We start from the raw sequence: 18,569 nt of genomic DNA, 5'->3' as shown, positions 1-18,569 counted from the left end.
GTCCTCCGACGACCTGTAATAAACTGTACAACTCAGACTTCTTTAATTTTCCTTTCTGATTAGCCGAGGGGATGGGGACAGCTAACAATAATGGCCATTTACTGAGCAGTCACTAGGCGCTAGGCAGTGTAACAGTTGCTGTATTTGTCACCTCAACCCTCCAAGATAAGTGGTGTTATTTCTCTTTCACTCCTGAGTAACAGGCCTTGGGCTCAAGGTCCTACTGGTCAGAAGAGGTGGCCAGCATTTGGACCCAGAGCTAATAATTCTATGACCCAGGTGTTCCTACTGTCTACAGCTTTTGGAGCCAGGGAATCGGGATCTAAATCCCAGAGTTATTGTTCGGTAGTTATGAGGCACTTGGATGGGAAGTTACAGATCTCTAAGCAGTGGTTTCCTCATGTGTGATTTGGAGACAGTCCTTCCGAGTAAGCATAGTATGTAGGAGATCAGAGCTAATATGAGTGTGTCACGTAGTGTTAATGGTGCCTAGCGGGTGAGTAGTGTGTGTTCTTGTTGTAGCCGATTACACTTGGAAATGTTTTTAAATCAATTAGGTAATTGGTAGCTGATGAGATACCAATGAAAGGAGATTCCGTAGTTTCTTTTAGCTTCACTGTATAGTAAGAGTGTGAATATGTTTTATTGGATTATTAATTTAAACACTCGAGTATAAATTCATTTCTTCATCATTTTTTCATTGTGGTATAGATTCTTCTGAGGTTTTTTTTTTTTTTTTTGAAATGTATAAAATTGATCACGAATGTACCTCACACTGAATCAGCAGTTCAGGTGGAACCAAGGTGAAGTAGGGTCAAAATAAATTTGTCACTTCCTCACCCACAAAACTCCACCCTATTCTCAAAGCTATAGAAACGTGTAGTGTTTTTAAATATTCATGGAAATGGCAGGAAAGCTTGGAAAGGAGTTACGCATCTTCAAAAGGCAGCTGTTAGGAAGGAGCTTCCTGTCATTACTGATGACTGAGTCTTACTGATCGATGATCATTGCTGCTGCATGCTACTGGTTTGAAACCAAGTGGGGACACAGTTTAACCAACTTGTGTTTCCTTGTAGCTCCACCCATGAGAAAAAAAGCAGAACCAATATGGCTGTGAAACAGGGACGATTTTATTTGAGGCATAATACGTTGTCAGAAGATATTCCCATTGTCATCATATTTAAGGTAAGGCTGCAGGTGCCTACTGAAAATGATAAGAAGCCTTTCTTGCTTTATTTTCATATGTCATTAGAAATTTGGAGGCTAAGGATCTTGAGGAATGGAAAGATTTGTGGCATGCGTACATTGTCAGTTATGTAATATATTTTAAATTGAAAGCTACTAAGATCAGGGTTCACGTGTTTTCACTATTTTTTAACAGCTATGCAATAAAAAATCCTAAGGTACGAAACGATATATAGTGAGAAGTAAGCCCTTCTACTCCCTGGGACCTGACCACATAGTTATCCTACCTGGGACACTGGTGCTCCTGGTTTCTGGGAGCTTCCCTATGACCCTGCAATTGCTCTCCTGGGTATTTACCCCAAGGATACAGATGTGAAAAGAAGGGCCATCTGTACCCCAATGTTTATAGCAGCAATGGCCACGGTCGCCCAACTATGGAAAGAACCAAGATGCCCTTCAACGGACGAATGGATAAGGAAGATGTGGTCCATATACACTATGGAGTATTATGCCTCCATCAGAAAGGATGAATACCCAACTTTTGTAGCAACATGGACGGGACTGGAAGAGATTATGCTGAGTGAAATAAGTCAAGCAGAGAGAGTCAATTATCATATGGTTTCACTTATTTGTGGAGCATAACAAATAGCATGGAGGACAAGGGGTGTTAGAGAGGAGAAGGGAGTTGGGGTAAATTGGAAGGGGAGGTGAATCACGAGAGACTATGGACTCTGAAAAACAATCTGAGGGGTTTGAAGTGGCGGGGGGTGTGGGAGGTTGGGGTACCAGGTGGTGGGTATTAGAGAGGGTACGGATTGCATGGAGCACTGGGTGTGGTGAAAAAATAATGAATACTGTTTTTCTGAAAATAAATAAATTGAAAAAATTAAAAAAAAAAAAAAAAAGAATTTCTTCTGTGTAGAATTGCATCTCCAGTAGAGGGCAGTGTGTTCCCATGGATCAAAAAGAGTTTCATGGATGTTTTAGAGGCTTAATGTCGCTTTGGACTACTTTCCTTAGACCAGAAATTAAAAATTGATTATAATAATGCAGTAGTCTTATGTTACTCACATGGAAAATTCATCACATTTTAACATGGACATGTTAAAATCAGAAAACGTTTATCAGATACTTTTTTGGCTAAGTAGCAAAATTTTGATAAGACAGTTTCTTCTGTCGAATTTAATATTATATTGCAAATGTATACATGTGCTTATAGCAAACTTAAGTCCTTTTTAGAATGGGGCTGTAAATTAATATGTACTTTAATATAACCTGTAGTTGAGATTTCAGATTTCTCCTTTTCTGATTATAAAACAGTCCTTGAATTGTACAAATTTAGAAAGTTACTGAAAAGTAGAACTACATTTTTGGACCTGTTTTTTCAGACCCTTCTTCCTTTGCTTTGGTAATATACACATAGATTTTACTATTTTTTTCCCGCTGAACAGTGAATTGTGAAAAGCTTTCCATATCTATAAATACAGAGCTACATCATTATTATTTTTAGTAGGTGTCCTACAGGAATTAGCCATGGGTGGTGTAATCTGTTTAACCAGTTTCCCGTAGGGGGACATTTAAGTGTCCTTTTTCCCCCAAGTTTTCACTCTGATACACGACCCTGGGTCTTCTTCTACATACATATTTGTGTATATTGCTGAGTAGTTTGTGAGACTTAACTCCTGGGAATGGAATTAGATGTTTTTTTAAAAAGAACTTGGGCATGTGGCCAGAAATTTCTCATGAGACCTAACCATTGCATGCTAATCAGCATGTATAAGAATGACAACAACTATTTAAATTTTTTCAGTTTAAATAAACGAAGTACATTGGTCACAGATAGTCCCGTTTTGCAGTCTCCTGTTAGAGGGACATTTTAATAGCCTGATGGAACCTTGTCTGATGACTTCTATGAAGACTTTTCCATCTGGGCAGCAACACGGAAAATGGGAGATCTTAGCATCAGACAGATCTAGGCCAAATTCCAGCTTCTCTACTAGTTAACTGTGTGACCTCAGGCAGATTTTCCAGTCTCCCTGGGTCTTGGATAATTCCCCTGCAAAGTGAAAATTTCACCTGGGAGGGTTGTCCTGAAACGCAAAGGAGATTATCTATTTTTTGAAAAATGGGCAGCCTAGAATGAAGATACTGTTTCTCTTGCCTGCACTCTGCCTCCACGTTCAGTGTCAGGAGCTGGGGAAAATAAACTGGGAGACCAGGAGAGTCCCATCATTTCTCTTTCTGTGTTGTGTGGCCCTAACACAGACCTTGACAGTCATTAGGACTTGATGGTTGTTGATTGTAACCAACAATTGGCTAAAAGTGACAGAAGCAGCAGGGTTTCCAGGTTCCATGCTGGGTCTGAATATGACGGCTAAAGCTTTTTAAGACCTAGATCAGCCTTATTTATGGACTTGAATCACTACAAAGGTTCTCCTGCCCATGAATCTTTCCCACTTTACACTTTGTATTCCCAAGTATTCAGCAGATGCTCTGTGATGGCCTCTGTAGTCTGAAAGTTTTTATAGAAAAGATCAGATTTCAAGGGGGCTGGGCATTGTTTCTTGGAAACAAACTTACATTGAAATTTTTGACCTTTAAAGAGAAAAAATTGCAGAGTTAAAGAGGGCCATCGCAGTTCTTTTGGTATCTACTAAGACTGCTTTTAGTGATAGTAGATCGATTCCTGTCTGAAGAAAGATTAGAGATTGCTGAATATTAGGTATTTTAAGCACTTCTTCCCCGTCCCTCCGTTGCACAGTGTATTTCAGCAAATCACTGTCAGTGGACGTGTTCGTCTCTCATTAGTATTCGGTCTTCACAAGTCACACTTGTAGTCACACTTAGTGGGTATGCGAAGAGAAGACTGTGCCGCTTCCTAAAGAGCGTATGCCCTCATTTTTGTTCTGTCTTACTCCCCATGGCCAGACTGGGTGACCTGCTGAAACGTATCCTCTCTGCTGTTTCTTCACAAGGTCATTATACAGCATTCATTTCTGACTTATTAGTCAGGTGAAATGATTTCAGATATCTGGAGTACAAAGAGTTCCTTATAAAGCTAGTTTTCAGATGTCTAAATTATGTCTGTAAAGCACAATGGTTGAGCATTTTGCTGTCGTTTCCATAGCAATATGTCATTTATTTGTAGCTCTGACTTCCCAAGGCTGAGTAGTCATAAAATCAGTTTGGTCTGCGGCACTGGACCGCTTTCGGTGATAACCTGACCGAGTTACCACCCTGTTGTTCAGTGACCCGGTAGAGGAGGGGTTTAGTCCTTGTAGAGCAGAGCTTTGCCACTGATCCTTCTCCCTGCACATATGGTGTCATTTACCATGTACTTGGCGTATCTTTGCTTCGTGGCTTAGAAATGTTTGGAAGGCCTAAGCAGTCTGTTTAGATCCATGTTAGAACGCTTGAAAATTTTATGCAGTTATAAAATTACTGCTCAGATTCAGCTTCGGGACAGCTTGAAGCAGCTCCGTATGTCAGATGAGAATGCGGGAGGACTTTTTCACTACTGTTACACGCCAAACCTATGTAGTCTTTTTCACTTAGAAATTGTTGAACTAAAAATTAATCACTAAAATAACCCAGGTGGCTTCGGTTCAGGTGTAGAGGTTGTCCTGCCTCAGGAGAGGGGACTGATCCAGAATGCTACTGGCCATTCAGCTCTCGTATTCCACTTCTGTCCCAGCAAGAACTTCTGCTCAATCATTTTACACGCTCCGGTTGGCATCCGTCCCATGTGGATCTCTTTTAGTGTTTGCACTTTCCCCTGGGGAGGGAAGTGCATTGCTTACAAAGTTTTATTATCAGTGATTTTAGGAAAGGGTGACTAGATTCTACTGCAGATTACTTGCCTTGGTGGTGTCTTTTGTATATTTGTCTGTTTTGATTCCGTTGAAACACATATAACACTCTCCTGGGAGATTAAGAGGCAAAAGTTAATTTATATTCTAATTAGCTTTTCGCAGAGAAATACTCTCTTCTTGTGTTTCTCTCTGGCTTCTTGCAGACCAAGGAGAAAATGTAGACAGGCCTACCTACATACCATCACTGTGAGAGTAGATGCCCTCCGTATACTTCATCAGAGGGTAATCTGGGGTATTTTCCTTCATTGGCTTAAAAATTAGAACTGATAACAGTTTTTTAAAGATTGCTCCCTTTTAATCCACGAACTCCTAAGTGTTTCAATGAACTTAAAATTTTTAATTATATTTTTAGTATTTTTAAGTAGTGCTGTTTATGTGTGTCCATTTGAACAAATGTGTCCTATCAAATTAGAGCGAAAACGATGAAAATTAAAATATAGAAGAGATTTGTGTTGTGAGAGCATCTTTGTTTCCAAAACACAGTTTTGAGCAAAACAAGTTCTACATTTACAAAGCTTTTTTTACGTTTAAATAGCAAATTTAATTCCAAAAGTTGGTCTGTTAGATATCTGTGGTGTGTAACAAATTATAGCACAGTTGCTGTTGGTCGGAGATGTGGAGGTTGCTTGGCTGGGTGGTTCAGGCTCAGGGTCTTTGAAGAGTCAAGTTGTCTGCCCGCGCTGAAGTCACCCAGAAGCTGGACTGGAGCGCAGTGGGGTCCGCTTCCATTCACGGCTCCCCCATGATGGCATTTCACTCCTCACCAGCGGACCTTTCCACAGGCTGCACGAGTGTCTGCAGGACATGGCCGCTGGCTTCCGGCCCACGTGCTCTCCACGGGCAAGGGCAAGCAGGCAGCCGTGGTGCTGTTCATAACCAGGGCTCTGCAGTTGTACTCTGTGCTTCTTTCTTATAAAAGGGAGTCATTGAGGGGCACCTGGGTGGCTCAGTGGGTTAAAGCCTCTGCCTTCGGCTCAGGTCATGGTCCCAGGGTCCTGGGATCAAGCCCCGCATCGGGCTCTCTGCTCAGCAGGGAGCCTGCTTCCCTTCCTCTCTCTCTGCCTGCCTCTCTGCCTACCTGTGAACTCTGTCTGTCAAATAAATAAATAAAAATCTTTAAAAATTTTTTAAAAATTAAAAAAAAAAAATGAGTCATTGAGTTGAGCTTCCACTCTGAAGGAGGAGTCGTCTTTACCTTGTGAAGAGAGCGTCAAAGAATTCGGTGAATGTTTTTCAAACCACCACAGGTGGCCTGAAGGGACGTAGCATATATTTAACTCCCTCCCCCCACAAAAAGTTTCAAACCTTCAGTCAGTTTACATCTGACCCTGAAGTATCCACGTCGAATTTCGGGATCACAGATGACTCAAATTCAAATGGAGAGCTGTAGAATTTTGCATCCTCCTGTTCAAAGATATGAAGAAACAGGTGGACAAGGCGGTTCAGCAGTAGTGGTTGTGAAGTCGGTCACTGACCGTGTTGAAGGACGGGCACTTCTGATCTCGTGACTCCGAGAGGTGCGCCGCCCGCTGCGCCCGGCTCATGTTCTCCACGTTCCTCCCTGGAGCCCGAGACTCGGTGTCCCTCCTCCTCCCCCGTGTGTGGGGGAGCAGGCGCCGGAGCATGGAAGCCTAACAAGACGGTTTACTAATGTGGGTTCCGTTTGTTCTCTGGTTCCGTTTTCTCTGCATAGCCGAAGGAATCATTTTAATGCAAACATAACTTTTCCCGTAACTTCTAAGAAGCACATTCTTTCTCTGCCAAGAGAGGTTTAGTGAGATTATGCTCTATTTCTTGATATGGCAGAATTCCAGGGGGATGTGTGAAGGAGTGAGCCCTAGTGCCATATGGAATCTACAAAGACCGGCGTTGCCGGCTGCCACCTTGAAACACTTAAGATAAGTGGGTTTCTTAAACCTCTTAAGTGTGTTTTTAGTTTAGTTTAGTTTTGTTTTGTTTTTTAAAAATCTTCTTAAAACCTGCGTTAAGTATAGCTTGGTATCTCTAGAATAGTGAGTTAAAACATCCTTTCGGAAAAATTCTTCTAGCCTAAATGTGAATGAATCGATAGTACTCAGAAAAATTAGTCTTGCGACAAAACTAATTGGGGTTCTGTTTACTTTCGGCAGTGCGTATTTTCTGATTTACCGCTCTTAGGCTGTTTTGTTTTAATTTTTTAGTTTGCTTTCGTAATTGCGATCAGTGTCTCTGCTATATCTTCCTACCTCCTTTTTCACGATGACACTTGCAGGATATTCAAACATTTTAGAAGATTGCACACATGAGAAAAAAGTGCTTGAGAATGTTTGTTTTCCTCTTCCCAATCAAAATTTCTATTTCAGGTTCTTCTGCAGCTTGGGCTGGGGCTGCCAATGCCAGATGGCACCGTTTCTGAGAAAAGAGCTAGCTTTTGCTTAGAAGTAATACCCACAAACAATGCCAAATTAGCATAAGCAAATGTCAGTGAGTTAACACAAAGCCAACACTCTTTCTGTCTTTTCTTTCCTTCCTAGGCCATGGGTGTTGAGAGTGACCAGGAAATTGTACAGATGATTGGAACAGAGGAGCACGTGATGGCTGCTTTTGGGCCCAGCTTGGAAGAGTGCCAGAAAGCTCAGATTTTCACACAGATGCAGGTGTGTCTTTTCATGTCGTCCTTTGCTATGAAAGGGAATTGGAGATTTAATGTTGCTCGTGCATAAAGCATCAGATGCAGTGACTTCTTGGGGTGTGGGTGCGGGAGGGTGTTGGGGAGTTGGGAGGAACAGTAGAGAAGCTTCTTTGACTTGTGTGTTAGGAATTGGAGGAAGGAGTCTGCCTTGATAAATTATCAGCCTATGGTGTCTAACCCTGAAGGGGGATATGTGTCCAAGAGGCTTTTGTTCTGATAAAATAGCAAGTACTCTTCTTTCAGTTATTTGCCTGAGTGATCTATGTTTTTGTTTTTCTGTTTTTTGGGGTATTTTTAGAGAGATTTATTTATATTAGAGTACATGTGAACGAGTACACAGCAGGGGGTACAGAGGGAGAGAAAGAATCTTAAGCAGATTCTGTTCTGAGTGCAGAGCCTGATGTGGGGCTCGAGCTCATGACCCTGAGATCATGACGTGAGCTGAAACCAACAGTTGAACGCTTAACCTACTGCACCACCCAGTTGCCCCAATATATGTTTTTGAACTACAGCAACTCTAGTGTAGAAGATTTTTTTCCTTCATTTCTCCTCAAGTTCCCTTTTTATTCCCTACTTCCAGTTGCTTTCAGTGTCCAGTTGTATATGGTCTCAGTCCCTTTTTCTGAATTCCTGGTGTCATCAGCAAGAAAAGCCAGGATCAGAAACCCTTTACCAGTACAAGCTTTCATCGACCTGCCAAAGAACTTCTAGCTGGACCTTGGGGATTTTAGGACAAGATTAGTTTCTTGTCTTCATATATATATGTGTGTGTATGTACACACGCTAAACATAATAGAAATAAAAAATATTAAAAACAATTTTACTTCCCTCCCCTTGTGACTGGAGCCCTCACAGCCACACGTCGGGTGCCAAGTCCGACATTTGTAAAGTACTTTGCTAAGTATCAGTCCACGGCAGTGCACCTCATAACCATCCTGAGAGGTAGGGATTCCTGCTACAGAAGCACAGTAGACAGTGCTTACTACATATCTGTATTACATTGTCTGTTCTGGGAGTTACGTACAGTGAAGTATAAATTCCAGGTGGCATTTTTCTTGTTACCTAGGATGCTTATAGAGATAGCATTTTCCCACTTACATCTGTTAGGGTGTGTTCTGAAAAATCACACCTCTATTGATGTTTTCATAGACTGAGCCAGACAAACATTTAAGGTTAATCATCATATGTAAGTGTATATAATCCCAAAGCACAAATCGGTAAGGATTATTCTTACCCCTGCCTTCTTTTCATGCAGTTAAGTAAGAGTCAACTCAAGTTCTTGGGCAGGCCGCATCAGGAGAAGTTGTTTGGATTTAGGAGGTTCTATGTGTGGTCTTTATTGAAAATGAAATATGTAGTGAGCATGAGTCTTTGTTACACACTGGAATTTTATTGTCCAAGGGCTCCAAGAACATGAAGAGGAAATGTAAAGAAATACCCAGGAGTTGGCCAAGTTTGGGGAGATACACGCTCTCCTCTAAAGCTGTGTAATGTTCGGGAAGAGCAGTCTACCTTCACAATCCTTCAGTGGACACAGTGAGATCCGTTACCCCTTTTATAACAAACAGCATCACCGGTGCTCAGATAGCCCTGTAACCCCGGCATCACAGAGCTGTGTGAGCAGGGCAAATAGTGGGTTGGGAAATCATTTACTTCTGCTATACAGGTGCTGACCGGAAACATTAGCTAACACAATGAGAGAAGTTCAGTTCAGAGATGGGAATATGCAGACGGGGTGTGACACGAACATGGCTCATACTCTGCTGTGCTGGGTTAGAGCAGGGATTAATAATCTGCAACTAAGAAGATGCTCTTGAGGCCATGCGTAATCCAAAATGGTTGGTAAGTGCGACATACGAGTTAGGGCAACGTGGGTATTGTATGCTATTGTAAGTGAGCAAGTAGCAAGTGCTTGGTGAACTTTTGGCAACGTGGCACTTAGTGGATTTCTTAACACCTGAGTTGTGTTTGTGTCGAACGCTTCCCTTGGTGTCTTTCCTCCATTCCTTCTGCTCACAAAGCCACTTGCTGGGTCTTGCTCGCGGATATTTTCTATCATTCTCTTCAAGGGCTGTGGCATAGAGAGAAGAAATTATTTATAACCTTCTTCGGAGGATAAGATGCACGGAGGGGGTGTCACGTTAACCTGTTCATGCCCGGGTCGGGCTCTCACCCCGACTCTCACACTGCACAGCCATGATAACATTATTACGCCAGAAAAAAGCTGACTGCAAGCTAACTCAGAAGGGATACTAGGCCCCTGTGTTCCTCTGTTTCTCTCCTCAAAGTGAAGAATCTTTAGCTTCTTTCCCAAGGGAACTGGAAGATCAGAATTTCATGAGGACAGCTCAGTTGAGGGAGGACTGAACTGCTTGTCTCTTGGCAGTTCCCACTGACTATGGGCTGGCTTTTATCCGGTGCTGGATCCTACTTATTGCTGGGTCATGGTGGCAGGGGTTGGCACGTCTGAGGTTTTTTTGTTGTTGTTGTTTTGGTTTTTGAAGATTTTGTTTATTTGACAGACAGAAATCATAAGTAGGCAGAGAAAGGGAGGGAAGCAGGCTCCCGGCTGAGCAGAGAGCCCAATGCGGGGCTCGATCCCAGGACCCTGAGATCATGACCTGAGCTGAAGGCAGAGGCTTTAATTCACTGAGCCACCCAGGCGTCCCGAGTGTGAGTTTTTCATATGCTTTAATGGACACTAAACAGAGAGGATCCTCTGATGTCCTGATCTTACCACAGAGGACTTCCATTCAAAGAAAAAGATGACACAATGTCTAGTAGGAATGACATACCTGTAAATAGTTAAAATATGGCCAGGGTCTAAAGCAGAATGAAAGCACTTAGTTCCTTATGCATAAGGAATTCACATAGCAGAGAAAAGGAGTAGGTGATACCTGAGCTAGTTTTGAAGCACAGAAATTTCCCAGGCACATAACTGGGGACAGGAATTCCAAGATAAAGAATCAGGAATCCCAGCCCCTTTTTCTGACTAACTGAAAGCCAGTTAAAAAAAAATGCATTCATTGTTGTTTGAAAATTATCCTCTTTAAAAACTTTTTATTGTGGAAAAACAACATGCGCAAAATATACAGAAGTAGTATGAACCCCCTTGTGCCCATCACCCAGCGTCAGTAATTACCGACAGTCTGCCATCTTGTTTCATCTAAATCTTCACCTACTCTTCACACCCACTATTTGATTAGTTTTTAATACTTCATATTTTAGGTACAATTTATGTGTGCTGAAATATACAAATCTTAATTGCATAATTTTACATAATTGATGTGGAATATTTTTCCATTACCCCGGGGAAGTTCCCTCGTGTCCCTTTTTTTTTTTTTTAATTTAAATTTTTTATTTTTTATAAGCATATAATGTATTTTTATCCCCAGGGGTACAGGTCTGTGAATCGCCAGGTTTACACACTTAACAACACTCACATAGCACATACCCTCCCCAGTGTCCATAACCCCACCCCCCATCTCCCGACCCCCCTCCCCCCAGCAACCCTCAGTTTGCTTTGTGAGATTAAGAGTCACTTATGGTTTGTCTCCTTCCCAATTCCATCTTGTTTCATTGATTCTTCTTCTACCCACTTAAGCCCCCATGTTGCATCACCACTTCCTCATATCAGGGAGATCATATGATAGTTGTCTTTCTCTGCTTGACTTATTTCGCTAAGCATGATACGCTCTAGTTCCATCCATGTTGTCGCAAATGGCAAGATTTCATTTCTTTTGATGGCTGCATAGTATTCGATTGTGTATATATACCACATCTTCTTTATCCATTCATCTGTTGATGGACATCTAGGTTCTTTCCATAGTTTGGCTATTGTGGACATTGCTGCTATAAACATTCGGGTGCACGTGCCCCTTTGGATCACTACGTTTGTATCTTTAGGGTAAATACCCAGTAGTGCAATTGCTGGGTCATAGGGTAGCTCTATTTTCAACTTTTTGAGGAACCTCCATGCTGTTTTCCAGAGTGGTTGCACCAGCTTGCATTCCCACCAACAGTGTAGGAGGGTTCCCCTTTTTCCGCATCCTCGCCAGCATCTGTCATTTCCTGACTTGTTAATTTTAGCCATTCTGACTGGTGTGAGGTGGTATCTCATTGTGGTTTTGATTTGTATTTCCCTGATGCTGAGTGGTATGGAGCATTTTTTCATGTCTATTGGCCATCTGGATGTCTTCTTTGCAGAAATGTCTGTTCGTGTCCTCTGCCCATTTCTTGATTGGATTATTAGGGTGTTGAGTTTGCTAAGCGCTTTATGGATTTGGGACACTAGCCCTTTATCTGATATGTCATTTGCAAATATCTTCTCCCATTCTGTCAGTTGTCTTTTGGTTATGTTAACTGTTTCCTTTGCTGTGCAGAAGCTTTTGATCTTGATGAAGTCCCAATAGTTCACTTTTGCCCTTGCTTCCCTTGCCTTTGGTGATGTTCCTAGGAAGATGTTGCTGCGGCTGAGGTGGAAGAGGGTGCTGCCTCTGTTCTCCTCAAGGATTTTGATGGATTCCTTTCTTACATTGAGGTCCTTCATCCATTTTGAGTCCATTTTCGTGTGCGGTATAAGGAAATGGTCCAGTTTCATTTTTCTGCACCTCATGTCCCTTCTTAGTCCCTTTTTATCTCCATCCTCTGATTTTCTTCCTCGCTGTTCTGATTTTTCACCACAGGTTAATTTTGCCTGTTTTAGAACATATGAAATTGTTCAGAATATACTCTTTTGTGCCCAGTTTCTTCTCCTGAGCGTACTGTCTGAGATATTGTGTCATTTGGCCATTATTGCTGAGTAGTATTACACTGTATGACTATCCCATGGTTTATCTTTTCTTGTGGATGGACATTTGTTTTTTTCACTCTGGATCTTATGCATAAAATTGCTGTAAACATACCTGTACAAGTCTTTGCCTGAACAGGTCAGCATATCTCTTAGATAAATACCTACAAATAGGATTGTTGGATCAAAGAGTAGTTGTGTATGTAACTTTGATAAAGTTGGAACTCCTAAACCTTTTCCCAAAGTAATTACCATTTTGCAGTCCATCTGCCACCCCACCCACCCCCAGTGTGGGAGAGTTCTGATCGCTTCCTATCCTCACTGATATTTGGTCTTGTCTGTCTTTTTAATTTTTTTACTCTTTATACTAGGTGTTGGATGTTGTGTGTCCCATTATGGTTTTAGTATGCATTTTCCTGATGACTAATGATGTTGGACACTCTTCATGGACTTACTACTCACTTTCTTAGTGATGTATCCAGATCTTTTGCTTATTTTCCTCACTGAGCTATCTTTTTAGTATTGAATTTCTAGTCCCTTTTTTAAAAAAAAGTATCCTGGGTATAAATCCCTTGTCAGATTTATTATTGTAACTATTTCTCTCTGTCTGTTGCTTCCCTTTTCATTATCGTAACTTTGTCTTTGATGAGCAGTTTTAATTTTGATAAAATCTAATTATCAGGAGGTTTTTTGGTTTGTCTTATGGTTATCAATTTCTGTGTCCTGTGTAAAGAAATTTCGGCTACCCCAAGGGCAAGAATATCTCCTCCTGTGTTTTTCTCTAGAAGCTTTATAGTTCTAGATTTTATGTTTATTTCTAAAATCCACATAAACTGATTTTTTTTTATTTGGTGTGAGGTAGGGGTCAAAGTTAACATTTTACTTTGTAGATACTTATATATGTAGATAAAATATGTAGATATTTATATATATTTATATATGTAGATATATATGTAGATATTTCAACATTTGTTGAAAATGTTTTCCCTCACCTGTTGAACTGCTTTAGTACTTCAATCAAAAATCATCTGACCAGGGCTGCCTGGGTAATTCAGTTGGCTAAGCTTCTGCCTTTGGCTCAGGTCATGATCCTAGGGTCCTGGGATCCAGCCCTGCATGCAAGGGAGCCTGCTTTTCCCCTCTCCCTCTGCTGCTCCCCTGCTTGTGCTCTCTCACTCAGTCAAATTTATTTTATTTATTTATTTACTTTTATTTATTTATAAAATCTTTTAAAATATCCTCTAACCGTGAAAGCCTGGGTTTATTTCTGGACATATTGTTCCATTGATCTGTTTGTCTGCCCTTATGCCAGTCTCACACGGTCTTGATTACCATAGCTTTCTAATCAAAAGTAGGTAGTGGCAGTCCTCTACCTTTTCTTTTTCAGGATTGTTTGAGCTATTCCAGGTCTTTTGCATTTGCATGTCAATTTTAGAATCCATTGATTTTTGTTTTTTTAATCTCTCTCTTTTTCTAAAGATTTTATTTATTTATCAGAGAGAGCAAGCGAGTGCACAAGGAGGGGGAGCGCCAGGCAGAGGGAGAAGCCTGATGTGGGACTTGATCCCAGGACTCTGGGATCATGACCTAAGCCAAAGGGCAGATACTTAACTGACTGAGCCACCCAGTCATCCCTGATTGTTTTTTTTGTTTTGTTTTGTTTTGTTTTTTAAACCCGGGAGTATTAATTTCCAGGAACAATTACGATGTGCCTATTCATCAGTTTGGAGAGAATTTAACAGTAAGCCATCCTAATACTGTTAAAGCTTCCAGTCTGTGAAAACAGCATAACCCTTGATTTACTTAAATTTTATTTTTTCTCAGCAGTGCTCTGCAGCTTTCGGAATAGAGGTCTTCACATGGTGTGATTCCTTTTTTGAGGGGAGAAAAGTACAGCTCCGGAATATTAATTGTGGACTGGGGTTCTCTCTGGGTGGAGGGTTGGTGGCTGCTTCATATATGTAATGTGTATATGTGTGTGTGTGTGTGTGTATGCACATATCTTCTTATTTATATATTATAATTTTCCTGCAGTGATCATGTATCAGTTTTTTAGTAAGAAAACAAATTATGAAAAGGGAACTAGTTTATTGGACAGCATATAATGCTAGTTTTTATCATTGATTCATGACAAATGTTGATTTTTGACTGAGCTTCATGCAGCATTCTCTGTATCCAGAGCTCATTTTGTGTATAGTGTTTTGTTTGGGTAGGTGTTTAATAGATTCCCTCCGATGGGTGTCATTCAAACATGATGATATTCTGTTTTTATAGGCATTAAAATATATAGGGAACAAAGTAAGGAGGCAAAGGATGTGGGGAGGTGGACCAAAGAAGACGAAGATAGAAGAGGCAAGAGAGCTCCTGGCTTCTACCATCCTGACGCATGTGCCGGTGGGTAGCCCTTGTGCCGCTGAGAACTGGGGGCCCCGTGGGTCCGTCTGCCGTGGGTGCAGGTTCACATTATTTAATATCTAGTTCTGTAAGAAAAAAGAGAGAGTCTAAAAAAAGACTAGGCTGCCCCATGGAAATAACCTTCTGTTATCAGTAGATTATTTGTACTTTGGGGAATGTTAGCTGTGTGCTATCATTAGCATCATGTTTATTCTCTCTGGGTCTTGTTTCAATCTAAAACTATGGTTTCCTGTGTTCACACATGTACGAGAGCTACTACTCAGTCTCACGGTTTTGAAGGACAGAGGTGGTATTAGATGTTTTTAAATGAAACAAACTTGCAGTGCCTTGCTAATGTATTTTATTTTATTGTAAAATACTTGACATAAAATTGACCATCTTTAAGTGTGTGGTTCTGTGGCCTCAAATACGTTCTCCCCGTTGTGCTACCGTTACCACCATAGACCCTTCCTAAAAAGCTGGATAGTTCATCCCTTAGACCTTGAGTTTCAGAGTTCACATTGTCCAGCCTCCTTTACTTCGGTTGAAGGTGCTCAGGTCCAGACAAGCTGGGTGGTTTGTCTTGTCCCCCAGCCGGTTACTAGTCAGAGAGAGAGCTAGAATTCTTCCTTTGATCCTAGAACCCATGCTTGATACAGGTGACTCTTGAATAATGTGTGTTTTAACTACTTGGGTCCACTTAGAAATGTGTTGTTTTTTTCTTTCAGCAAGTACAGTACAGTGCTGTAAATGTATTTTCTCTTATGATTTTCTTGATGACATTTTTTTGGTAGCTTACTTTAGTATAAGAGAAAACAGTATATAACAATCAAAATAATGTGGTGTTTATGTTATCAGGCTTCTGGTCAGCAGTAGGCTATTAGTAGTTAAGTTTTGGGGGAGTTAAAAGTTATACACAGATTTTTGAATGTGTGAGGGGCTGGTGCCTCTAATGGTGTTCAAAGGCCAATTGTGTTCACTTCTTACTTATTTATCATTAAGCGGAGATTGGCCATGTTGGCCTGTGGGGTGTGGGCGAGAGTTATCATTCGTCTCTAAGGTGATGTTACTCTAAGTGACAGAATTATTTGTTAGACAGTCTTGCTAACCAGATAGTCTGGTTTTGTAATGAGTTACCATGTGAATTGTTCATGAATTATCTAATTCAGGGGTCGCACACTCTAGGAGCTGATCATAAAGTCAAGTCGAGAGCTCTGTGGAAATGGGGAGTCACCACATAAACACAGGAATTTCTTATTTTAAAATACCTTTAAAATACATACCTTTAAATACCTTTAAAATACCTTTAAAATACATATCTCCGATTCTGCCCTTTGGCTGCCATTTGTGTGTCTTTTGAGCTAATTCAAAGAATTAGAAAATCCTTACTATGAAAGCTGGGACTCAACAGAACTTTAAACTCCTCTGGATGACTGGAAAGACCATTTCAAAGTCAAATAGCAACAGTGAGTGTCTCTGGCTCCCCAGTGCTTTTCCAAGCAGGCTTTCTGTCCCCAGCAGAGTCCTGGCCTTCTGCCATGGTGCCTGGGGCCCCAGAGGAAGGAAGTGGCAAGTGCGAGTTAAAGACCAGCCCAGGGAGGGTTGGTGGGCGCCACTTCTCTGAAGGAGAGGCGTGCAAGGTGCAGGGAAGGAAGGAGTGGATAGCGGCTAACGTGCATTGTCTCAGAAATTTTCTCTAACTCCCAAATCACAGGTTAAAGAATTCAATTTCCGAGCGAAGTGTATCTACACTGCCGTGATGGTACGAAGAGTGATTCTGGCCCAGGGAGATAACAAAGTGGACGACCGGGACTATTACGGTAACAAGCGACTGGAGTTGGCAGGACAGGTGATTTACTTGCTTTATGTCAGCAGGCCTGTGCTTCAGGCCTGGGGGTCAAGGTTTTCCAGAGCGTGAATGCTTCCTCGAACTCCTCGTATTAAAACAAATAAAAGGGGAGCCTCCCAGCGTGACTCGGAATCTAAGGGCTTATTTCTCTGCCTGCTTGCCCTTCCCCTGCAACTCCTCTGTGGAATTCATGAAAGTCTGACTGTTCTGTAGGGCAAAGCATAGCGTCTTGAGCAGGGCTTCCAGGGTCCCTGGCGAACTCCCGACAGCGCGCCTTTCTAGCCCTGCCTCCCGCCAGGGCAGGCCGCTTCCCCCTTCCCAAGCACAGGGCGATGCTCTTTCATCCTCCCTGCCTTTGAGGTAGGCCTTCTGCCTCAGTGGCCCCTGCCTCGTCTCCCTCTGTCCTCCCCCTAGTGGTGAGCTCCCGCCCATTCTTCATTCTTTGAGTCCCCCTCTCTGAAACTACTTCTTCTTGGTTCGGGCCTGTATTTACATGCTGAAGTATGCACGATTCTACACCTGCAAGCCTCTTTCCCCATTAGACAGTAAGCTCATTGAGGACAGGAGTCACTGATACTCGTCTCTCGAAGACCCAGGTAAAGCTGCTAGGCACCAGAGGAGGTGTCGGTGAGTGACTTCTGTGACGCACCTGCTCTCAAAGGGCATTTTGGTGGGAGAGAGACTGTGAGTGAGAGAGAGACGTGAACAGTAAAGAAATGAGATAGTAGGAAACAATCTTGTGTTTAAAGAAAACCCCAAACAGGGTGATGTTAGAGAGCTGTGGTGTTGGTGGAGGCAAGGGATGTTACTTTTATCAGCATGATCAGGAAAGATTCTTTGACAAAAGTGATGTATTTTAAGCTGAGCCTTCAGACATTCCCCCTGAGACATCAGTGAGGAGAAGCAAATCGCCTGCAACCTTGGGAATTGCATTCCAATAAGATACCCTTGCGAGTGTGTCCATCCCCTAACGGTTCTAGCCTGGGGAGCTGGTAGACGGTCACTGGGCTGGGCAGGAGCTGTGGGGGTGGGGAGGACATTGGAGAACTAGCCTGGGGGCCGTGCAAGGGGGTTTGGATTGAGTTTCCTTGCTGTGGAAAACCACGGAAGAGTTTAAACCACGCAGGTGACACGCTCTGATTTTCAGTTTAGAAAGATCAGATTTGGAGACAAACAGGGAAGGAAGCGAGCCAGTTAGGAAGCTGTGGCCATATTCCAGATGACAGATGGTGGTGCCAAGGATAACAGATACTACAACTAAAATTTAAAAACTGGGATTAAAAAATGATGGCAGTTTTAGGTTTTGGAAAAGGGTTAGTGTCTGGACACTAACTTCAGGGGAAGTTCCATGAGGTTCATGGTTGGTGCTAGCAGGTGGGTTTTCTGCCACCTTCAGACTGACCTCTGTTTAGGGTCTTATGGGTGTCCCATCACCATCAGTCCCAATTTTTAGTTTCTTAATAGGGAAAAAAATCATGCTGTTAAATGAGGCCATGAAAAGAAATGTTGATTGTTTAGAGGAATAAGGAATGGAGTCAGGAGAGGAGAGACTATCCTGTTGCTTAAAAATTAGAATTAAAAAGAGGTTCCCATGCGCAAGAAAACATTGCTTTATAAACAATGTAAAGACATAAAAGGCATTGTGTTGGCAAAAATGTGGAAAAACAATAGCTGCTAATTTCACAGCCCATGGGACGAGGGAGTATAATGTGCTTCAGCTTTAGATAACAGGGCTGCCTTCCACTGGCCAAGTGGGTTCACAGAGCTTTTCCGCAGTCTCTCTGCCACCGGAGGGCTGGCAGGCCAGCC

The 18,569-nt window shown here is 42.0% G+C and overlaps 1 protein-coding gene across 1 annotated transcript in view; it reads left to right on the top strand.

The window, feature by feature from the left end:
* Window positions 1-18,569, top strand: part of POLR3B (RNA polymerase III subunit B) — a 105,082-nt gene that overhangs the window by 18,607 nt on the left and 67,906 nt on the right. The window contains exons 9-12 of the mRNA XM_032346510.1: window positions 1,077-1,185; window positions 7,571-7,693; window positions 14,792-14,911; window positions 16,626-16,760. Of these exons, the coding sequence (XP_032202401.1) occupies window positions 1,077-1,185; window positions 7,571-7,693; window positions 14,792-14,911; window positions 16,626-16,760 (487 nt within the window). The remainder of the gene's footprint in view (window positions 1-1,076; window positions 1,186-7,570; window positions 7,694-14,791; window positions 14,912-16,625; window positions 16,761-18,569) is intronic.

This window comes from Mustela erminea, chromosome 6 (genome assembly GCF_009829155.1).
Source record: "Mustela erminea isolate mMusErm1 chromosome 6, mMusErm1.Pri, whole genome shotgun sequence".
Taxonomy (NCBI): domain Eukaryota; kingdom Metazoa; phylum Chordata; class Mammalia; order Carnivora; family Mustelidae; genus Mustela; species Mustela erminea.
Note: the sequence above shows the minus strand (reverse complement) of the source record. Positions and strands in the feature narration are given on the sequence as shown.